The sequence below is a fragment of the Sarcophilus harrisii genome, chromosome X (genome assembly GCF_902635505.1).
Source record: "Sarcophilus harrisii chromosome X, mSarHar1.11, whole genome shotgun sequence".
NCBI classification, from domain to species: domain Eukaryota; kingdom Metazoa; phylum Chordata; class Mammalia; order Dasyuromorphia; family Dasyuridae; genus Sarcophilus; species Sarcophilus harrisii.
In genome coordinates this window covers 76,900,468-76,924,827 of record NC_045432.1, presented here as the reverse complement: position 1 = coordinate 76,924,827, position 24,360 = coordinate 76,900,468, and the positions used below count along the sequence as shown (strand labels likewise).

At 48.5% G+C, this 24,360-nt stretch overlaps 1 protein-coding gene across 1 annotated transcript in view; it reads right to left on the bottom strand.

Moving 5' to 3' along the window:
- TRPC5 (transient receptor potential cation channel subfamily C member 5) overlaps window positions 1-24,360 on the bottom strand; it is a 95,839-nt gene that overhangs the window by 32,304 nt on the left and 39,175 nt on the right. The window contains exon 3 of the mRNA XM_003774925.2: window positions 19,086-19,607. Coding sequence (XP_003774973.1) covers window positions 19,086-19,607 — 522 coding nt within the window. The remainder of the gene's footprint in view (window positions 1-19,085; window positions 19,608-24,360) is intronic.

The window sequence follows — 24,360 nt, the reverse complement described above, 5'->3', positions numbered from 1 at the left end:
AACGAGAGACATCCGTCTCGCTCCCATCCTGGGCTGGCCAGGCCATTTGTCCGGCCATGGTGTGGCGCTCTCCCTTCCGGAGTCCTGCTTCTGACGCACACTAGCTACGTGTCCATGAGCAAAGTCACTTCACTTTGTAGTGCCCTGGACACTGAGACCTCTTAAGGAACAGAGAGGGTGCTAGTCTGCATCAATGAAAGGAGCTTCCATACCAGGAGTTCCTCACATTGATGAAATCAGAGATCCACTAAATGAGAAAGGGAAAGCTACGTGGGGTAGTAAAAGGAACGCTAGAAAGTAGAGAAGGCACAGTTAGGTAGAGGTTTGTCTGAAAAAGACCCCGGGGTTTTGGTGCACCATAATCCTTAGATGAGTGACTATCGAGATTCCACCATCCCAGAACATCAAGGGGATCTTGGCTGCGGCTTGCCCTAAGGATACAGTCGCCTCCAAGTGCTAACTCTGACCTCGGTGGATCACATTTGGGTGCCATGTTTTGGGAAGGACCCAGGTAAACTGGAACTTGTCTACAGGAGGACAGAGAGAGTCAAGAAGGGCCTTGAGTTCACAGCCTTCTACGTGGCCTGGTTGAAAGAAATGGCGCCTCAGGAGGAACACGTGCACCGTGAGCGGAGCCATCCCGCTCATGAAGCCGAGCAGGGAGCAGCCCACTTTGCTTTGGGACATTCCCTTGTGGCACAGAGCTGTGCAGAGAAACAGGATGACTCTCTTGGGAGAGCCAGTGTCGTTCCCTTGGAGTAAGTGATCTCTGTGAAATTCACTGCCTCCAACATTTGAGAGTTGGGTAAACTTGGGCAAGCTACTTACTTTTTCTGAGCATCAGTTTTCTGCTCTGCAAAATGAACTTCATATTGCTGACCCCACAGCATCCTGGGAAGCCACATCTTTTGAGGGCTCTAGAAATGTCAGCTGTTATCCTGTCTCTTAGCCCCTTTCCTGTCCGCATAGATATTGATTCTGGCTTTCTCAGGAAGCTGGGCAAGAGGCCTCCCTTCCCTTCAGAGGTCTCCATTCTAAGAGTCGCCATCTTTCAGGACAGCCAGGAAGGGAAGTTTGAATCTGAGCACCTGAACTGTGTGCTCTGACTCTTCTATATAATGAGACTTTGCTGACAGGGGTATCTATGGCAGGTGGGGGCTGACTGAATAAATCCACTTTGACTTCTTAGACTAATGCCATTTTAGGGGCCAGGAGAGACAGGCAATCACCCGTAGGTTTGACCCTAGGACTTACAGCTGTATAGGGTCAGCTGCTTGCTCAGCAGCACCCCCTGGTGGTTAAACTTGTATCTCACAGGATACCTGAGGGGAAAAAATTGGAACCTTAAAGCACTATAGAAATGGATGTTATTAATAAGGGGAACAGGACTTATAAACTGATCCCTATTCTTGCCCATTATCCCTTCCATGCTATTTACCCTCCCATGCCTGTGAGCTACAGCTTCAATTGCTTTCCTCCTTCTTAGCTTGACACCTTGAAAACCCAAGACACCGGATGCCTCGATTTCCCCTCTCACTTTCACAAAAGACAAGAAAACTTGGAAGAGCAAGTCAGAGAGGGACAACTGAATGAGAAACAAAAGGAGAAAGAATTTCATAATCCCCGGATTTCCTGAAAACCGTTCCCAAAGAAAAAAAAGAGACCAAGTACCAAGGAAGCCCAGTGGGGATGCTGGAAAGCTCAAGAGCAAATATTACTACTCCACAATCTCAAGACCAGCTCAGCCTGCAAAAGTCAGTCTAATTCTGCGGGTGGTGGGGAGAAATGGGCCTTTAATAACAAGAGAGCATTTACAACCATTTCTGTGGAGAAAACCAGAGTTGGATATAGAATTTTTGAACCGTGAATTGAGGAGACAAGAGAAACCCAGACATTGCACGGTGAGATCGATCTGAAGGCTTTAGATGATGAGCAAAGGCTCATGTCCTAATGGGGGAAAGAAACCGTCGTTCCTTCCGAACACCAAAGTGTTCCAGAGTGAGGAACTGTGCAGTGTGCAAATGTCCCGATAATTAGTAAATGACATCCTAAATAACGGTGGGAAATGTCTATTCAAAGCCAAGAATTAACGTAACAGAAACAGAAAACTGCTACACTACATCATCATCAACAATAGCTAACACTTAGATAGCATCCACTACATACCAGGCACACAGTTGTATTAAGTACCTTACAGTGGTTATCTCATTGGAACCTCACAACAGCCTGGGGAAGAAGGTGCTATGTTTATCCCCCATTTTACAGTTGAGGAAACTAAGGCAGATAGAGGATAAGCAACTTGCCTAGAGTCACACAACTAGTGTCTAGGTTGAAATTTGAACTCAGAAACCCCAGAGATTCTACTAAAAATCTATTAGAAACAATTCATAACTTTAGCAAAGTTGCAGGATATAAAATAAATCCCCATAAATCCTCAGCATTTTTATACATCACCAACAAAATCCAACAGCAAGAGATACAAAGAGAAATTCCATTCAGAATAACTGTGGATAACATCAAATATTTGGGAATCTATCCGCCAAGGGGAAATCAGGAATTAGATGAGCAAAATGACAAAACACTTTCCACACAAATAGTCAGATTTAAATAATTGGTAAAATATTAAGTGCTCTTGGATCGGCCGAGTGAATATAATCAAGATGACGATACTCCCTAAACTAATCTATTTATTTAGTGCTAAACCAATCTGACTTCCAAGAAAATATTTTATTGACCTAGAAAAAATAACAACAAAATTCATATGGAGGAACAAAAGGTCAATAATTAAAAAAAAAATCAAATGAAGCTGTACCTGATCTAAAATTATATTATAAAGCAGCAGTTACCAAAACCACTTGGTATTGGCTAAGAAATAGATTAGTTGATCAGTGGAATAGGTTAGATTCACAAGACAAAATAGTCAATAACTATAACAATCTAGTGTTTGACAAACCCAAAAACCCCAACTTTTGGGATAAGAATTCATTATTTGACAAAAACTGCTGGAAAAGTAGAAACTATTATGACAGAAACTAGGCACAGACCCACACTTAACACCATACACCAAGATAAGATCAAAATGGGTCCATGATTCAGGCATAAAGAATGAGATCATAAATAAATTAGAGGAACATAGGATCGTCTACCTCTCAGACCTGTGGAGGAGGAAGGAATTTGTGACTAAAGAAGAACTACAGATCATTATTGATCACAAAATAGAAATTTTGATTACATCAAATTAAAAAGCCTTTGTACAAACAAAACTAATACAAACAAGAATAGAAGGGAAGCAACACACTGGGAAAACATTTTTACAGTTAAAGGTTCTGATAAAGGCCTCATTTCCCAAATATATAGAGAATTGACTCTAATTTATAAGAAATCAAGCCATTCTCCAATTGATAAATGGTCAAAGGATATGAACAGACAATTCTCAGATGAAGAAATTGAAACTATTACCACTCATATGAAAGGGTGTTCCAAATACTATTGATCAGAGAAATGCAAATTAAGACAACTCTGAGATACCACTACACCCCTGTCAGATTGGCTAAGATGACAGGAAAAAATAATGATGAGTGTTGAAGGGGATGTGGGAAAACAGGGACACTAATACATTGTTGGTGGAGTTGTGAACGAATCTGGAGATTCCGGAGAGCAATCTGGAACTATCCTCAAAAGTAATCAAACTGTGCATCCCCTTTGATCCAGCAGTGTTTCTGCTGGGCTTAAACCCCAAAGAGATACTAAAGAAGAGAAAGGGACCCACATGTACAAAAATGTCAAGTTACTTAACTTTTGCCTGCCTCAGTTTCTTTATGTGTAAAACAGGGCTCTACCTCTTAGGGTGCTTGTGAGGATCAAATAAGACCATACTTATAAAGTGCTTAGCACAGTGGCTGGCACATAGTAGGTGGCTAATAAAGCCCAAACTGGCTTTAGCCTTTTAGGCTGCCATGTCACGCTACTCATTGTAAGCTCATCAAGTCCCCCAAATCCCTTTCATTGTGCTTATGTCTATCCAAGCTTTTGAGATTCTTGGAGTTAATTTTTTGGTTCCAAGTGCAAGAGTTTCCATAAATCCTTCTTGAACTTCACCTTAAGCTGAAGCTTGCCAAGGTCCTTAGTGACCTTGACTTGGTCACTACCTCCTCATTATAAGCTATTTTTCCCAACTTGACTGTAATCTCCAAATCTGAGGAATAACCTCATTGACCAAAAGCGTGAAGTAGCACTGGGCCCAGTGGACAGCCCTGAGATATTCCGGTCCCATTAACGTTAGGCCATTAACAATCACTCTTTGCTTCCATCCATCCAATCTCGCCTCCTCTGATCTTTTGGTTGATAAAGACTGGACAGAAGACAATCTGAAGGGAGCAGACATCTGGGAGATGGGAAAAAGCCCGCTGCACTAGGTCTGAGCTGAGGTTCAAAGGAAGTCTGGGGGCAGCTAAATGGTGCAGTGGATAGAGCACTAGCCATAAAGTGAGGGGGACTTGAGTTCAAATCTGGCCTGAGATACTTAACACATCCTAGCTGTATGACCTTGAGCAAGTCAATTCACCCCAATTGCCTCAGTAAAAAAAAAAAAAAGAAATCCGGGAAGCTAAGAGGTACAATAAAGTGGGCAGAGCATCCAGTAGCAGCAAGGCTCTATCTAGAGATAGAGATGGTTCACGTCTCTATTTTGACCATGGATCCTTGAGGGCAGGGCCTAGGTCTCAAATTCGCGATCTCCCAGAGGAGGACGACTACTGAGGTTCTTGGTCCAGAGACGAACACAGGGCTTGACTTGAGTGACCGCCAGGCCTCTCAGGGACTCTCTGCTTGGAAACGGCAACAAATATTTCTTCAACTTCAACAAGCACATGCGAAAAACTCACGTGCCCGGGCCAGGCTGGCGTGGGGAGCCCAGAGACAACCATGAGACAGTCACTGACCTCAAGGCAGGGAAGACGCACCCCATAAGCCAATACCGAAAACGGGCCAGATATATAAAGGGCCAGACCTGAGAGGGGCACCCAAGCCGGGGATCCTTGGAAGTGAAGATTACCAAGGGACAGCCCTCATGTGGAAGACCCTTGTTTAAAGGCACTTAGACAGGAAAAGGAAGAAGTGTTCTGCAAATGGTACTGGGATGGGCTGAGAGTCATGCTGTTCTCTCATACCTGCCAACTCACAATGGCTCTGCCCAGGATGGGCAACCGCCTCCCAAGGGGGGTTGGATTCAAGCAGGCAGCAGGCTGGCCTTCTTCCTCCTCCAACTCAGCCCTTTCCCTGTGGGCCAGCAGGTTCCGACCCCAGTTCTGGCAGAAGTTTCTCTTTGGGGACCTAAGGACCTATGGGATTGAGCAGCAAACACTAACGCGGAGCTCCCGAGGGGCTCTGGGAGTTGGGTTCTCTGGGCGACTGCGGGCCACTGGGGTGGAGATAAGCTCTGTTCTTCTGCTCAACTCATCACCTGGCTTTATTCCCCTATAACAACCAAGATAATGAATCTTGCCAAGACTTAAGATTCACGAGCTAATATTTGTCTAGTGCTTTGAAGAGGAAAAGCATTATTAACTACTGGTTGCATTTTATGAACAAATTAATATATACTTTCATTACCATAGCTGAGCAATTGCAAATCATTATGGTAATTAGCTTCCTTCCCGCCTTGGCTGGCGAACATCTGCCCTGATATTCGGGGTCAGGAGATCTGGGGGCTGGCAGAAATTCAGGAGCAGACGCTCAGGTGGGAATGGCGAGCTGTTCGCTCACTGGGGGAAAACGAGAACAGCATTGGGAATGAGATGGGAGACGAGGCTCGGAAGGCTGGAAGAAATGAGAACCAGCCTCCAGAGGCTTCCTCGGAGGAGCCCTGAAGAGGGGAGGGTGGACGTGGCTCAGAGGGGACGATCGGTCGTCTCCCTCCCAGCCACGGGCTTATTTGTGGTCAAGCCGAGGAGATGGAAGTCCTACAACTAGACAGAGGCTGCAGTGAGAACCTTGGGGAGGATAAAGCCAGTGAAAGCGGGCAACGGGGGAGTGATGTAATGAGCCTGCTGGGAGACAAATCTGTCTTCTGTGTGCAGAAAGGGCTGGTGGAACCTGGGACCCAGCCGGGAGGAGAGCCAGGAGGCTGATGCGGCAATTCAGGGGGCAAGAGCTAAGGGCCTGGGGGTAGGCAGGGCTTGGGACTGGGGAGATATGCCATAGGGACCTTGCAAAGGGAAAGCAAAGAGGCCCCATGAGGGAGCCCAATGGTCAGGGATTCCTCGGAACATCTGTGTCCGGGTGGAACATTTGTGTCTCGGTGACTGGGACCAACAAGGAAGCCCAGAGAGGAAACTGCCTAGAGGAAGAGGATTATGTCAGGCCAAAAGGAGGGACTGAATCGAAGTTCAAGTGTTCTTGCCCTGGAGTCATCTGCAGAGAGGTGAAAGATGAAAAGTGAAAGGTGAAAGGTGAGGGAGTGGATAAGGCCTCAGGATGAAGGGGGAGAGACAAGGAAAACAGAAGGCCAAGGACAGACTCCAGAAAACTTCACAAGGATGGCTGAGTAACCATGAGCCTTATGACATCACAGTCTGGCCAAGACTAGAGCTGATTGAAAGGTGGCCCCATCTTGGGCCATAGCAACTCTATATGGTCCATCCCAAACCCCGGCACGTGGGATCTGGCGGACCGTCACAAGCATTTGTTAAGTGATTATCACGGATGGGCCAGGGAGGGTGGTAAGTGCTGGAGACACAAAGAAAGGCAAAATTGTGGCGACCCCATTAGCCAAATTGAAGCTGAAGAAGGCCCAGATGGACACCACAACAGACTGTGGCAGCCAGGAGAGTTTGATAGCAGGGGGCACGACGAGGAAGAGAGCTCTCCCTCCCCAAGCCACGTCCTGCTCAGAGCTCACCTGAGGAGCCTGGTTCAGTTCTAGGAGCCACGTCGGAGGAGGAATCATGAGAAACCAGAACACAATCGATCGGGGCCATCAGGAGGGGGAAAAGGCTACAGATGAGGTCACATGGAAAGCCCTGGAAGGAAATGAGGAGGTGTATCCTGCTCGTGGGCAACAAGAAGGCCTAGCACAAGTAATAGCCCTATCCTAAGCCAAATTAATAGTTCTCTAGCACTAAAGCCAAGTGATCTCATTGGAATCCCAGAAGAGCTTAGTGCTTGGGAGTTGGAAAGTGCCAGAGGGTGACCTGGGCAAGGTAATATGGATCTCTGCATCAAGGTCAATGGCTGAGCTTTTGGTGGCGATGCAGGGGCTGGCTTTTCCCCTCTTGGATCTTGGCTCTCTTCTTCTGCTCCATACCATGGAGTGTGCCATACAGTCAGGGACTTGGTCTCGTTCATCTTTTCATCATGCAGTCAAAAATTGGGAGGCGGGAGACCTGGATCCCAATCCCAGCTCTGCCTCTCACTTTTGGAGTGCTCTTGGAAAAGTCGATTCCCTCCCTGAGGTTGAGTTTCTTTCACTGTAAAATCAGAAGATGAGGCTCCTCAAGCCCCTTCTAGCTCGAATCCCACAGTCCCTTGCTCTCCTATAAAGCTTTTAACCTAAGCTTTAGAAGGAAACTACCACACCAGGCTGACCAGCTCCCTGGGTTCTTAGCAAGGTGAGAAGGCCAGTGTACAGTCCCAAGGCAAAGGCATCGGCAGGCTCCGGAACAAAGCCTCTCTGAACACTGGGAGCTTCTTACCCCAGCCCTCTCCTTGGGTCTCTGTGGCTCAGCTGGATATCCGGCAGCCATGGCCTTTGGATTTGGGCCTGCCTGTCTGATTTTGTGCTCTGAGATCTCCACATCCTTCTCTAGGCTATGTTTTCCCTCGTGGCTGGTGTCCGTTTCACATCTCAGGCCCAGCTGCCACTCAGGGCCAGTATGCCAAAGAGGATGGCTGCTTTCCCACAAAAGAGGGGGCTCCCAGAACAGATTTTGCCTCATTTGCAACTTAATTGCTCTCAGCCTCAGTTTCCTCACCGCTATTATAATTACACACACAAATATATATGTAATTAGAACATTCTACTAACAGCACCTGTCTCCCCATTTCACAGGGCCATAGCGGAGCATCCCATGAGTGCTATATAAATGCTGGTGTTCATTATCATCCTTCTAAGTGAGCACGTTCCAACTCCAGGCATGTGTTGAAACAGCTTTGTAATAGCTAAAGTCCATCAACCGAGTCATATCCACGAGTTCTTACCAAATGACTGTTTTTGTTCTTCTCGGCTTAGCTGTTGGCCACGAGGTTGGTGGCTGCCGTCTCCCCGAGGGACCGTAATGCTGGGAAGTGGCGGCCTTGTCGGGCCAAATGGGAAGAGAGAAGCAGCTGGGGCCGAGGCTTTGGGGGATGCAGCTGTTGCAATTTATGATGCTATTCAAGAGTATTAAGAACTCCGCTTGTCCAGACCACAAGCTGCACCTGGTCCACTGTCTGAATTGGAAAGGGCATCTATCTATCTGACACGGTAAAGGGTCGACGAGGAATGGCCGGAATCAAACAGGTGGAGGACGACAGGCTCGATTGCCTCTTTTTTAACGAGCACAAGCGTCACTCTGAAATCATCCATTCTTTCAATGGCAATACTCTTCCAAGGCTCTGAATGGCTGCGTTCATGGAATAGTAGTCATTAAAGAATTAAAATGGAAGAGATCCATGGGAGGCGTGTACAGGGTGCTGCTCAAAACAACAGGGAATGAAGAAGACTTGGGAGAAGGAATATATGAGCAAAAGGGATGGCGTTGGTTGGGAAGTGATAATAAGGAATGACTGTTGACCAGCCTGTGTGCTCTGTTTCTTTGGCACTTGAGGGAAGGGAAGGACCTTCAGCCAAGATGGCAGAGTAAGCAGTAAATTGCCGTAAATCTCCCATATTCACCTCCAAACAACCATAAAATAGTGCCCCCAAACAAATCCCAGCACGGCAGAACCGGCAAAAAGAAAGGGTGAAACAATCTTTGATCCCAAGAAACTTGGAAGATGGGCAGGAAATGTTGGTCTGAGCGTAAAAGGGGAATACGATTCAGGACAGGAAGCATCCCAGCAACTGGGCAGCAAGCTCCATCTCAGCAAACCAGCTGTAGTTCTTGACCCCCAGCGCGTCAGAGTGAGCAAAAGCCAACACCAGGATCGGCATAGCCGGGGCAATGGCAGACTCCAGCTCCGAGAACTGCCATGCGCCTTAAGGGGCAAACAAATATCATCCAGAGGCTTCAGTGGAGCCCCAGAGAAATGCAGAAACACCCCACCGGCCTCAGCACAAACCCCATACCACTGCTAGGAGCCTGACTGAATGCCACATAAGTTGCCAGACCCCTAAACCCTCTGGCACTGCTGACTATCCTCCACCCCTTCTATCGCTTCACCAAACACCAGACATGAGATCCACTATGGACCTCAAGACAACTTCAGGGCAGCACCAAGTCTGCAATCCCTGGTACAGGAAGCCTGAAACAGTCCCCTCTCCACCCTGAGACTAAAGCTCAAATTTAAAAGAAAAGAAAAAGGCTAAAAAGGAGGAACTAAAAAAACCAACAAAAAAGAAACTGATCATACAAAGTTATTACAGTGACAGGAAAGTTCAAGACACAAACTCAGAAAAGGATGATGCTGTCAAAATGCCTTTGTGCAAAATCCCGATGCAAAACTAGAATTGGTCCCTAGCCCAGAAAGAACTCTTAGAAGAATTTAAAAGTAGCTTAAAATCATATGAGAGGTAGAAGAAATAATGGGAAAAGAAATGAGAGTGATGCATGAAAATTATACAAAAAGAACCAACAGGGTGGAAAAAGAAAACAATTGCTTAAAAAGGAGAATAGGTGCCATTTAAAACAATTGTAAGCAATATAAAATATTTAGAGTCTACCTACCAAGACAAACCTAGGGATTATATAGACACAATTACAGAACACTTTTCACACTAATAACAGCAAATCTAAACCAGCGGGAAAATATCAATTGTTCATGGGTAGGCTGAGCTAACATAAGAAAAATGACATTCCTATCAAAATTGATCTATTTACTCAGTGCCATATCAGTCAAACTGCCAAAAAGTACCAGTCATCAAAACCATTTGGTAATGGCTAAGAAACAGAGTAATGGATCAGGAGAATAGTCAATGATGAATAATCTACTATAATGCCAGACACGAATGCCATCATAAACCCAAAGTCTCTGGTTCCTGGGATAAGAACCCAGTATTTGACAAAAACTGCTGGGAAAACTTGAAAACAATAGGACACAAACTAGATATAGACCAACATCTCACACCACATACCAAGATAAGATCAAAATAGATGCATGATTAGACATAAAGGGTGACACCATAAACGACTCAGAAGAGCAAGGAATAGTCTACTTGTCACATCTACGGGGGAGGGAAGAATTCATGACCAAATGAGAGACAGCATTATGAAATATAAAATACAATCACTCGATTATATTAAAATAAAAAGCTTTTGTACAAAAAAAACCCAATGCAACTAAGAGTGGAAGGAAAACAAGTTGTGAAACAGACTTTATAGCAAGTGTTTCTGATAAAGGCCTTATTTCTCAAATATAGAGAACTGAATCAAATTTATAAGAATATAAATCATTCCTCAATTGATAAATGGCCAAAGGATATGAACGGGCAGTTTTCTGATGAAGCAATCAAAGCTATCTATAGATGTAGGAAGAAGTGCTCCCAAATCCCTTTTGATCAGAGAAATGCAAATTAAAACAACTCTGAAGTACTATTAAATTGGTGAAAATGATTTTTAAAAAGGAAAATGATAAATATTGGAGAGGATATAAAAAATTGGGACACTGATGGTAGAGTTGGGAACTGATTCGGCCCTTCTCCAGAGCCATTTGGAACTATTCCCAAAGGGCAACCAAACCGAGTCAGAAATAGCACTACTAGGTCTGTATCCCAAAAAGATCGTAAAAAAGTGAAATGTGCAAAAAAAATTTAGTAGCCCTTTGGTGGTGGTGATATATTGGAAATTAAGGGGATGCTCATTAATTGGGGAATGGCTGAACAAGCTTTGCCACGTGGATGTAATGGAATACTGCTGGACAATAAGAAATGAGAAACAGGGAGATTTCCAAAAGATCTGCAGACTTGTACGTACTTAAGCAAAGTGAAATGAGCAGAACCAGGAAAATGTCATACACAGTGTCAACGACACTGTGTGTTGACCAACTTTGGATGACTCGGGTCTTCTTGACAACGCGATAATCCCGTACAATTACAAAGGACTCACAAAAGAAAAATGCTCTCCACATCCAGATAAAGTACTGATGCATTCTGAATCAGATTGAAGCATTTTTTTTTCATTTGCTTTATTCCTTGTGTGTTTTCTCCCTTTGGATCTGTTTTTTTTCTTTCACAACTGACAAATATGGAAATGTGTTTTATATGATAGCACATGTATAACCTATATCAAATTGCTAACCATTTTTAGAAAAGGGGAGCGGAGGGAAAGAGGGAGAAAAATTTGAAAATCAACGTCTTGGAAAAGTGAATGCTAAAAATGTCTTAACATGTATTGGGAAGAATAACACAATTTTAAAAACTATATTGAAAAACTCTAGCACGTTGAGTGAATCCCTGTGGTGAACTAATGGCAGGATGCGGACCAGAACAACAAGACATAAGAGGGACAAGCATCTCCCTGTAGTATGTTGTTGGGTAGACTCACGTTGGTTATTTGGGTATTCAAGGGATCAGGATGAGGCTGATGTTGGTTTTTGAGGCTGGGAACTGTTGTTGGAAAAAGTCATTTTCCCAAGAAAGGCTCATTCTACATTTCACTGTCACACTGAACCCTCTTCAGTCTTGGGTCTGAGTCTATTTAGCCATTAGGGCCTTGAGAATATGCCTGATGGTTGACCCTGGATTGACAAAATACTCGGGAGGGATAAATCGCACGGAGCTCTAGCCGAGGTCCCCTCTACGTGGGATCTTCGGACTAGAGAATCAGTTTAAGCCACTGCCGTCCCCACCAAGGGGCAGGTCTATTGGCTCTGTCACAACGGTGGCAGCCGTCACAGCTCTGGGTTTGGGACCCGACCCGGGATTGGATAGTGGATGACCATCCGAGGGGCCAGGACCACTTAGGGCTCCGTAGAGCCTGCTAATTTGCCTCTGTCTTTATGTATCCTTCAATAAAGCCCATGGCAGCGAACCGACAGCAAATGTGGCCCATCGTGACGAGCCATTAGAATTCTCCAAATCCTGGGCCAAGCTCGGCTTTAATTTGAAAGCGACTCTTTCCCGAGATGCTCCCTTCCTCCTGCGCTAGGATGCTCTGTTGCCGGGGGGAGGCAACAAGCACATGAGATCTTTCTTTGAGCAGCTGGTGTATTCAAATGTGGCTTTTTCACTTGGCGAGAGTGTCTCTTTGGGAATGGCATCCTCCTCCCTGACATTCAGAGACTGGAGGCCTCCTTTGACCTTTGGGAGCAGGTAACCTCAGTCACGTGGCCATGAATGGGCTTCTGCTATGATGGGCATCCCGCTGCTCCAATAGGGAGCTTTGGAAGACATCTTCCCTTTAGAAGGAGGATCCCCAGAATCTTTGGGGCCCCCTGAGGCCTGCCTAAAGAGGAAGCTCCACTCTAACACTCTCGTGGACAGTTCAGCTTCTGCTGAAAGCCCTTCGGGGAGGAGGAGCTTGCCACCTCTCAAAGATGCATCAGACGGGAAGGTTTTCTGTGCATTGAAAATGGCACTAGGACGGTGAGCTCTATGCATCCCGCCCTCGTCTCTCTCCTAAACTCTAGTTCCACATTCCCAGCTGTCTGCCGGACCTCCATTTACATGTCTGGTTGCTCTCTCAAATGCAACACTAGGCATATTTTTTCACTATGATCCAGTACTCCCTCCCTCCCTCTCCCCTGCCCCAGTTGGGCACGATGGATGAAACGTGGTCAAACCTGGCCAGAGGAAAGGCTTCTCGGTAACAAGAGCTCTCCAAAAGTCCAGTGGGCTGCCCGGAGAGGTGGTGAGCATCCTTTTGCTGATGTAAACCCCTAACCTGGGTCTACACTAAATGACCTACGCTTTCCTTTCCAGCTCAGTGATGCTGTGAGCTGAAATCTGCCTCTGAAGCTTCCACCCCCTGCCTAAATTCTGCTGGCCTGGGGCCCGACACAGCAAGCCCGCTCCATCTCTTGCTCTTTGCTGGTGTTTTAAAAGTCCCAGCCCCGTGCCAAGCTGAGGCCTTTCTCTCAGCCAGATAGCTGAGCTTGTGGAGATTAAGTCCTAGGGCTACCAGAGCTGCTGAGAGCAGTTGTCAAGCTGGCATACGTGGCACCTCAACTTGAGGCATCTGACAGATGTGTCCGCGGCCCCTCAAGGACACAGCAAGCAGACTCAGGGGAGTGCTTCACATGTGGCTGGAGGAAAGGCCAGGGAAGGGGAAGCAGGCTATGGAGATCAGAGTCTCAGAAGGTCTCCTGAGTCCTCCAGCTCTCATAGGGAGTTCCATTGGCAGCTGGAGCCTCTGGAGGCTGGAGGCTGCCTCTATATCTCAGCAGCCTCAGAGCCGTCCCCAGCAAAATAAAGACCTTTCCAGGAGGCCAGAGCTCGGCCCGTGGGTCTGTTTGTAACTTCATTGAGCTATCTTTGCAGCTAAGATGACTCCAAGACTATTCTGATGCTCACCTAGGGGTCGGGCCTCTATCTTTCGGGACCCTGCTCCTTCACGGTCCGCCTCGGCACTCAGGGCTCCGGGATCTGGATACCTCTGCAGCCTCGGTCTGGGACTCTGCACAAGCCAGAAGTCTATTTTGTCTCCCTGTTTCCATGGCCCACGCCCTCCGATCCAGGGAAACGTCTCATGACATAGAGCAGCTTAATCATGGCTCATCTCCTGGCTGAGCTTGAGAATCTTCAGAGGTCCCAGAGAATGGGGATGGGGTTCCTTTGGGGGGCCTCTGCCTACCCGGAAGGGTCCAGGTTACCTTCTCACTAGCAGCTTCCCCGCCCCCCCAAGATTCTGGCTAGCTGCTTTGGGAGAGCCGCCCGTGACCACGGCAGCATCACAAGCAAAGTGAGGTTCAGGCTGAGCGGTTAGGGAGGGAGTTTCCTGGCCCCCCGGCTCTTTCCTCCCTGAATCAGGAGAAGCAGCTCCACAACACAGCTCTTCCCCCCGCTCTCGATCACTTAAACACTGGTCATGAACACTTAAATGTCACATCCTATAACAGGCAAATGGCACATCACACACTTTTCTCAAGGCAAAGGTTTGTTTGCTGCCTCGTGGGGTGGGTGTTGAGAGGGGAATAGAAGCTTCAAGGAAATTCTCAGCTTGTTCCTGAGCTACCCCCACCGCCACGCCCAATCGGGCCTAAACGGCTTTGGGGAAACCCAGACCCCTGCCGGCCTCCTGCTGGGCAGGACTGGAGACGTGTGGACCAAGCCAAGGGGTGGCAGGGCTCCTGCTCTCCTAATGGGGCAGAAGGCCAGCCAGTATAGGGGGCAGGGATTCGGCGGGCTCCCCTGCTGGTGGCAGGCGATCCAAAGACTCATTTGCAAGTCTCCCGCACGAAGGCCTCGGCTGCCTTGAGAGGCCTTCAGTTACTTCTCTGTTCCAGAGAAACTTAGCAGAAAGCCCCACAAAGCCACGGGAATGGGCTCGCTCTGTTTCCTTTCTCACCGGCCCGTTCTCTGACATCCCCTAGGGGAATGGGAGCACCAGAGCTGAGGCAGGAAGCTAGCCGTCCCTTTGAGAGCTTGAAGGACACACCTACTGCAAGCACCTGCGTGGCTGAGAGTGGAATTTCTCTCTTACAGCATGGAAGAAAGAACACGCATGAGATCGGATTCAGAAAAGACCCTTCTTCTTCCCAATTCCATGTCCCATTTCCATCTCCAAAGAGCCCCAGAATATCCAAGAAAAGTCTGAAAAATGGGAGACTTCATTATATGCAAATCTAGTACCGAATGATTGGGGCAGCCAGCACCACCCCCTAGTTATGGGCCACGTTTTATGGCAAGGCACCCAAATACAGAAGGCCCAGACCTTTCTGAGATGCCCAACACGTGGCTGACCTTTCAAAGGGCCGGAGAAACGCGAGTCTACGTAAACAAAGGAGGTCGTATGGGAGATGTTACTAGAGGCTGGGAGGGGAGAGGGGGAGACTGAGAAGATTTTGGGGAGGAGGAGGGCATGGGACATGGGTTTTGAAAGATGGCACCAGGTAGTCGGCAATCAGGAAAAAGAGGAGCATTTCCACCGGACCAGATGCTAAATGCTTTTTACAAATATCATCTCAATGATCCTCACAATAATCCCATAAGGTTCTGGTTAATATTGTCCCCATTTTACAGTTGAGGAACTTGAGGCAGACAGAGGTGAAGTGACCTGCTTGGGGTCACTCAGCCAGTAAGTGTCTGAAGCCAGATTTGAATTAGGTCTTCTTGACTTCAGGCCTAGTGTTCTATCTACCGTGGCTTCGATTGGGCTCTATTGATTTCACTCTCGTCCCTAGAGTGTGACAAAGAGTAGTCCATAGGTGGGGATGGACCATTTGGGAAGGAGACGGCCGGATAGGATATGAAATGGGCTCTGGGTTCAGCTAGAGGCTGTCAGCCACAGGAGCCTGCCTTGGCTAATTACGTGGTGGGGACAGACCAACCTCAGGATGTCATCCTATGGGGCACAGGGAGTTCTTGAAATACACTCCAGGCACTATCCTGTTCCAGTTAGGGGCAGGGGAGCCTCCGAGAGGTCAGCAAACCTGAGTTCAAATTCCAGTCCCTACACTGACTTTCTGCAGTGACCTCCCTTGCGGAATGGGGACGCTAGGGGTCCCTTCCAGCTCGGCTTCTGGAGCGGCAGCTCAGAACTTTAGGTTTGGCTGTGCAAACACATACATGTGTATCTCTATACCTGGGTAGACGTGTGTACCCGTGTGTATGTGTGCATGCAAACGTGTCTGTGTGCATGTGTACGCACACGTGTGTGCCCAAGTGCCACAGGCACACGTGTGGATTTTCAAAGGTCCCCTGGGAATGCAAGGGAGGATCTGGAGCCTCCAGCTCCCGTGTTGCCTTTGTTCTGAAGATTTCCAAGCAGCAATGGCCTGAATTCTGGGTACACATTAAAGGTTTCATTGAACTGAATGGGCCATTAGGCAAATAATATGGAAAAGGAGCTCTCAACCCCTGAGTGACTTGAAAAATCTTGATTGCTCCCAAGCTGTGACTTTCTGATCCAGGTTTCACCCACAAGCAAGCAAAGGCTGTTTGAGAACTGCTCGAACAGGAGTCGTGGCAAAGGCCCGGGGGGGGGAGGGGGGGGGGGGGAAGAGCTCAGAACAAAACTGCAGCGGGTGTGGTCGAGACTGGCTCATCTCTTAGACCATCCCTGCTGATTAGCTGAGTCAACCCTCTTCCTGAACTATTCTCCAAACTGCCTGCATTTTCTCCCAGTGTTCCTCCTCTGGTTCCTAGTGAGAGCTTTAGGGGAGGAGGCTCAGAATATTCCCAAGGGCCAGGCTGAGTGGGGCACAGGAATAAGGGGATCCCATTTCTTGCCGGCCGATAGATGACCTGGGGCGGAAGTGCGCTCCGACCCCTTCGCCAAGGTTCAAGGCTTCGTTGGCACTGAAAGGTGGTCGGGGAATCTTAAACCAGATGAAATGGACCATCGATTGAGCAACAGAGCATCTCTTCTGGGCAACTTTCCATTTCATCTGGCCCCTGGGGCCAACATGCAATATGTGCTTAAAAACTGCTGGTAGCAACAGCACAAAAGTCTCGATGGTATAGCTGCCCAGGGAAGGGGACTGCCTAAGACTGAACATCTTCTTTGGAATTGCCAGCGCAATCTGGGAAAAGAAGCATTTTCCAGCTTTGACTCATCACTTCATCCCAGTGAAAGAATATTAGGGTTAGAACTGGTTTTGTTTTTTTTTTTTTTAGCTGGAGAGATTGTGTCTAGGACAAGCTCCCGGATTTGGGAAGCTTCATGAGGAGTAACTTCCACTTGTTGAAGTTCCATGAATAGGAACTTCCACTTGAAGCTTCACGAGTGGCAACTTCCACTTGTGGAAGCTTCATGTGTAGTAGCTTCTACTTGTGTATGGCATAGTGCCTGGCACATGGTAAGCATTTAATAAATGTTTACTGACTGGTATAGCACAGGGAGAAAATGGAGCTCAGGACCATCTTGGGAAGCTGTGACGACTGAATTCAGAAACATACTCAGAGGAGAAAGTAAGGCCAGATACTGGAACTGTACCAGGCAGGGGTAACGAGGGTCAGAACTTAGGTTAAGGAGCATTCAGATATGAGAAAGACCAATGGGGGAGAAGGTTGCTGAGGGTTGGAGGGAAAGGAAGGGTTGGAGGGAAAGGAATATAGGCTAGATTAGTCCCCATTCAGCAAAACAGAGCAAATGCTGCTCGGTGGGATTGATTAGATGTTAAATGTTTTAGTTCTGCAAAGAGTATACATAGTTTTAGGGGTCTTCTTACACCAAGGGAAGGAGAATCGGTAATCTAGAATCAGTTCCCAGTTGGCTCAATCTCTCAGATTCCAGTTCCTATTGACTTCTATCACCCACGGTTGTCCCCAGGGCATGGGAATGAATGAGGGCCGCTGACCTGGGCCGCGACCTCTAAGGGCACTAATGTGGCTAAGGTTGATCATTATCTAACTGAAGTTATGGGCGGCAAGTTTGGGCAGAAGCCATGGATAAGTATTTGCCAGTTTGGGGTTGAGAAGATGACTTGAGATGTCATATTCTGCACATTTGCAAAGATGATTAAAAATAAATAAAATCTACAACTGTCGGTGAGGCTGTGGGAAGATAGGTACAGTGATATGTTGTCGATGCAGTTATAAATTATAAGCCAATCATTCTGAATATCAACTTGGAATGAGGAATGAAAAGTGATTCAACCGTCTCTTTCCTTTGACTCAGTGGTCCCACTATTGGGCAAATACGCCAATGGAATCAGATAGAAACAAAACACTGGCAATAAAGGAGGAAAAGAGTGAGCCCCTGTCAGCTGGAGAACGGCCAAGCAAACCACAGCACGTCAACGTACTCGAATCTTGTTTTGCAATTAGAAATAATAAATTACGAAGACTTTGGAGAGATGGCGGAAGATCGATGTGAAAAGATGAGGAGTGAAATAAATGGCTTGGAAAGAACAATATTTCAACATCTACACCGAAAAATGAGTCTGAACGGCTAATGAAATATATCTCCTCCCCCCAGAGGAGGGAAGTGGGGGACATTGAGGGAGGAGGCCTGTGTACACCGTCCGATGGAGTCAGCTCCCAAATGTTTGTACTTAATCATTCTCCTTGTCAGTATGGCTCCCTGAAATGGCCGGAGCATCACTAACGCATATAACTTTACCCAGATTTACTGCTCTCTACAAACCACCTTGAAGTCATAAACAAATATACCCATCCCCTATCTGTCCCACATCCTTTCCCCTCCTGTCCTTTGAGGAGATGGCTTTTCCCTTTGACCCCTCCTGCAATGACCCCTTTTAGTCATTTTGAGCCTGGCTTTGCTTGCACACAAGGATTCAGAGCGGGGACCCATGAGTGCTTGGGGGTGATTTGCTCTGAGCTAGAGAGGGGGCAGGCATCAGGACAAGTGGCAAAGGAGCTCTGGGCTGGTCCCAAGCACTAAGAACCAAGTGGCACCTGATTAAGAGCTGGGAAATGCTTGAGATCAAAGCAGTCCCTTGGAACACACTATCCCAGGTGGAGCCCAAGGTGGGCCTCCAGGGAGAGCTGTAGCAGAGCTGCTGCTCTGGGCACAGATGCTGCTTCTAGAACAAATGGCATCATCTGGGTGGGGTGGGGAGCGCAGCTCAAAGCTCATTGGGATTATTGTCACGGGGTGGTGCTGGCAGTGATGGCTGTGAGCAAGTGGCAGAGGGCAGGGCCTGAGAAGTGAGACAACCTGGTGAGGACGGGCCAAGAAGTTCAGAGGACATGGCTCAAATCTCAACCTGGAGCGTGAATGCTTTGGGAAGGTTCTGGCAAGATAATGCATATCGGCCTTCTGGACAGTCACAGAAGCCTAGTGGGACCCAGGGGGTCCCCTTTCCTGAGGGAGAAGGGAGTTCCTTACCTCTTTCTGGTGATACTTGATTGCGACCTTCAGCTTGGCCAGGTCATGGCACTTCTGGGGGTCGAGGTCCTCGGTGTGGTCATCCCGGTGGTTCAGGATGATCTCCAACTCGCGGGAGCTCCGAGCCTGGTCCAGGAGGTCCTTGGCAAAGCGCTTGCATTGCTGGGAGAGCTCCTCGTACTCGGCCTTAAACTCATTCTCCACCTTGCTGAGCTCCTTGAGCTCCCATCCGAGGCGGAAGGCCGTCAGGATGGGATCCTCGCTGGACAGGGCGATGAGCGAGGGGCTGGCCAGGGCCTTGTAGATATTGAGGCGCGAGCGAGAGTGCCGCAGGCTGTCCACCTCCGAGCTGGACACGCACTCCACGCAATTGCAGCGAATCTGGTGGGGCCGGGGGATGGTGACCCGGCGTTGGACAAGCAGCTTGATGATCTCATAGTTGTTGGTGTGGGCGGCCAGCATGATGGGCGTGATGTCTGGGGTGAACTCGGAGAACTGGGCGTCCATCATCAGAGTGGGGACCTGGGCCAAGACACAAACGCGGGAGAAGCGGCAAAAGGTAAGATCGAGACTCGATGAGGGAGGCACGTGTTCAATGAGGGCCGGAGTGGGCTGGTGAATTGTGTCTGTTTATGGGCTGTGTGGAAGGGGGTGACTTTGCACTTATATCTTACCATCAGGAAAATGGACACAAACCTCAAAAGTCAACCGGTATTCTCTGGCCGCCTACCACTAGTGAAGTACCGTGTCCCACTATGGCGGACGCCATCTTCCCCAGTTCTGTTTGCTATTGATATGACCTTAAGCAAAGCCCTTAATCGCTCTGAGCCTCAGTTTTTCCATCTCTCAAAGGGGCCGTGCTCCTAAGAGAATCTTACTCCATAGGTTGAAATCACGGGCTACACAGCTGCAAGGGCCCGACTCCTTCCAATGTTCTTCCCGGAAAAGGATACAGCTCTCGGGCCAGAGAAGGGAAGGAGGTTAACACCGTATGCGTCCTCGGTACTTTAAAGCCCAGCTTCTTAAACTATAAGGCGTGAGCCCATAGGGGACCTTGAGAAATCGCGATTTATTCTCAGTAAATGTTCGATTTGTAACCATTTTTATCTACCTGGGGACACAAAAATTACTTGGGGGAAAAGGAGTCAGAGTGGAAAAAGACAGGCCTCTCCGTGGCCTAATTGGAGAGACATGAAAGGAGAGATCCAGCCCTGGACCTGCCATGGTCCTTAAAAGACTCCTTAAAAATATTCTTAAATGTTGCCCACTCCTCACCCCTTTTCCCTGGAGATATCCAGGGAAATACTGGGTATACTTGGATATAAACTATGGCTTGTGGTCACTGAGGGCCACAAGTAGCAAAGCTTGCCCTTGGCCATGGGCTTTCCTTTCCCCGGCAGGCCCTCCTGGATGCCGGGAGAGGTGCTGATTTTGGTGTCTGTCCCTGGTTCCAGCACAGTGCTAGGGTTATTAGGATGTTAGTATTCGTTATTATCAGTTATTATTAGAAGACTAACCCCAAGATGGGAAGTTTGGTTCCCCATATGAGAGAGTATCTGTAACTAACAAGAAATGACTGTGGCAGATCCCGGGCTGGATCTCTCCTTTCATGTCTCTCCAATTAGGCCATGGAGAGGCCTGTCTGCTCCCTGGGTGCACGGGGCCAGCTCCGAGACTGCCAGCGCCCATTTGGGGGTCGGACTGGGGTCAGGTGGGGAATTGGATTGGATTCTTTTCTAATGTAGTTTGCTTTCTCTCGGGCCTCCAGTGTCACACTGTGTGCTCCCGGTCTCCCATTCGAAATTGAGTTCTGGGAAGAAACAAGAATATTGTATGCAGGGCAGGGGGAGGAGGCGGCAGGCTCGGCTAGTAAACTGCTTTAATGTTGTTTGTGGCCCATGCGGGGAGCGGTTCTGGGCGGTGGGGGGACCAGAGCGGGCTGACCGGCAGAATGGATGGAGAGTGAGGTTGAGGGTGACACCCTTCCTTTTCAGCCTCTTTCTGGAGCTCGGGGGCCTCTGGGTAGGCTCCACGGGCAGCTGGCCAGAACAGTGGGACTGACATCATCCTCTCCACCCACAAGGCCACCCAATAAAGCCAAAGGTCGGAGTTCTCTCACACCACAAGGAGAGGCTGTGGAGCTTTAGCTCCGTGTCTTGGGAAGACTGATGACATATCTGAGCTTTGTTTGGCCTTGATCTGTTCCCCTCAACGGTTAAAAGAGCTTTCTGCATGAACTACTATGGCTCAGCCTCTCCTTGGTGACTGACAGTCCCAGTAAGTGGCCTGGGATGCTAGAAGGGCACCGTTCCTGTAGCTCTGGAAGAAGGGGCCATAGCAGTTAGCGATCACATTCAAATTTAATCAGCATTTAGTAACCGCTTACTACTTGCCGGGCTCTGGGCTAATTGCTTGGAATACAAATAAGGAAAAGAAGGACACACTCCGCCTTTAAGGACCTCACGATCTAATTTGCTGTTGTCGTTCAGTTGTTGGACTTGGCAGAGATACTGGAGTGCTTTGCCAGTTCCTCTTTCATCTCATTTTACAGATGAGGAAACTGAGGCAAATAGGGTGAAGGGACTTGTTCAGGGTCACACAGTCAGTAAGTGTCTGAGGCTGGATTTGAACTCAGGTAGAGGAGTCTTCCTGACCCAGTGCTCTGTGTGCTATGGCGCCCCCTAGCTACCCCTAACAATCTGTTGTTGTTTCTCCCTCCTTCTCCAAGACGTCCATGACATCAGGGAGGGGATCAGGTGGTCCTGGAGGTGACCCTGAGAATAAACGAATGGGGAAGACAATATACAAAGAGAAGCTGGAAATGGGTGGGTGAGGGTGGGCGTGGAGGGTATGAGACCAATGGAACCACCAACAGAAAGTGCAAAGTTCAGCTCCGCCCTCTGTAACGGAAGGCTCTAGACTGAGTTGGGTGCGCAGTCCTCCGGTCAGGGGAGAGGAAGTTGTGGGTGGGGGTGGGGGGATGAGATGGGCCGGGGGTGGGGGAGTGGGTAGGGGATGATCCCCATTGGCCAAGGCTGGGTTAAGGGTTTCTGCTGATTTGCTTCTCCTGGGAAGCGTGGCCTGCTCCGTGGGGTTGGGAGCTGGAGCTCAAAGCCAGACTGGGAGGAACGAGGAGGGAATGGGGGCGAGCCTGTGGGAGGAGGTGGAGACACAGCATGGAGATGACTTTTCCAGAATCTCTGCTGTGACAAGGAGACAGCTTGGGAGGATGGTGGGGTTGAGGGAGGGGTTTTAGGGACTGAGAAGGCTTGGCTGGGTTTGTGGGGAAGGAGGCAGCAGAAAGGAAGAGCTCAGAGATGAGAGGGAGGGGAAGAGCAAGGAGGGGCTCCCACGGGTGACAGACTAGCTGCCGATAAGCATTCTCCAGGGCCTGCTGTGGGCCAAGCATGGTGATATCCACTGGCGATGGAGCGGGTCACTCAAGGGACGCAGCCATTTCCCTGCCTTAGCTGGCTGCCTTCATGAACTGTGTCAGCCGTGTCTCCCTCCCGGCCCATCTGTGGACCCCCTTTCCCTTCAAACATATCTGGCTGGCATCTGCTTTGGATGGGGCTTGCCTAGCCCTCCCTCTCCACCGTGTGTGTGTGTGTGTGTGTGTGTGTGTGTGTGTGTGTGTATACACACACATATATATACATACATGTACATGGACACTCTCTTCTCAATTGGATCAGGAGCTCTTCTCTCTCCCTCTCTTTCTCCCTCTTACTCTATATCTCTATGTCTGTGTATTATTATATATCCATCCATCCATCCGTCCATCTATCTGTCTATCTATGTGCATGGACACTGTCTCCTCAATGAGATCAGGAGCTCTTCTCTCTCCCTCTCTTTCTCCCTCTTAATCTATATTTCTATCCACCTCTTTCTTCCTTCCTTCCTTCCTTCCTTCCTTCCTTCCTTCCTTCCTTCCTTCCTTCCTTCCTTCCTTCCTTCCTTCCTTCCTTTCTCCATCTCTCTATTTGTCTATGTACATGGACACTGTCTCCTCTATTGGATGGGGAGCTCCTCAGGTAAACATTGCACTTCCACTGCCTCATACTAAGCTTGCAGCCCAGCCCCCACTCCCCCCCCCCCAGCCCGTTTCAGAATTCTGGCTGTAGCGCTACAGTGCCCCCAGCTCGCACAGGTCATGTTGATCTTTGGAAGTCAACATTCATCCCTCTTTGTCTTTCATGCCATTAGATTGAGCTCAGTATTTCAGAGAGCTTGCCTGGGGTCCAGCCCCTATCTTTTCTCCTGGAGTCACTAGGAAGCCCCTGCTGCTTTGTGGGCAGAGGACTGATGGGAACAGAGCCGTGTTTTAGGAGCCCTGGTTGGGCAGCTGTGTGGAGGATGGAGCTATGGGAAGGAATGAATGGTAAGAGCTTTGCAGAGCCCCACAGTCGTTTTTCCTCGTGGAGGAGTGAGCAAATATTATGAGGAGAGAGAAAATATGGAAGGAAGAAAAGCGGATTCAGCCAACACTCACGCTAGATCGTGGTTATCTATTATTAATGAGCAGCAATCCAAGCTGCCCATAACGGCAGAGCTAGAAGGGACCTCCAGTCCCGCGCAGCCCAGACCCTCGGCTCTGGGCCTGGAATCCGGCCCTATTTTACTGGGGCCCAGAGCTCTGCTCCTCAAGCTCAGTGTGGCCCATTACTACTCTGATAATGGCCACTGCCTGACTGCTCTCCTGGCCCCTTTGGGCTACCTGTCTCTCTGGGCACTTACCCCATTCACCAATTGGCCTCTGTGCCCATCACCTGGCAAAGATGCACCCCATGGATACTGGCCACCTGCTGGAGGCCCTACAGCCCACCCTTGTCTGGGCACAGTTGCCAATTAGAAGAAAACCAGCTTTCTGTGCTGGGTAGTGTCCCAGTTGTGGCAGTGTGGGCCCCTTGCTCCTTACAGTTTGGTTCTTGCTCACTGGCTATTCCTCAGAGGTAGGGATGGGGCTGCTACTCACCAGGGCTTCCCCTTGCTCCCCATGTGGCCATATCTGCACAGCCTTAGCTTTTAGCCTCACTGTTAGCTCCTTTAAGACTTTTCTTTCTTTCTTTTCTTTCTATTTTTTGGCAAAACCAGGGTGGTTTGGTAGAAAAAATATGGAATCCAGATTCAGGAGGCTTGGGTTCAAATTCAGACTCTGCTATCCATCTGTGTGACTCTGGGAAAGGCATTTCCCTTTTTTAAAATAATTCTCATCAGGTCCTCTAGGTCCTCAGCTGGGGTCCTGACATGAGATTGGACCAGATGACCTTTAAGG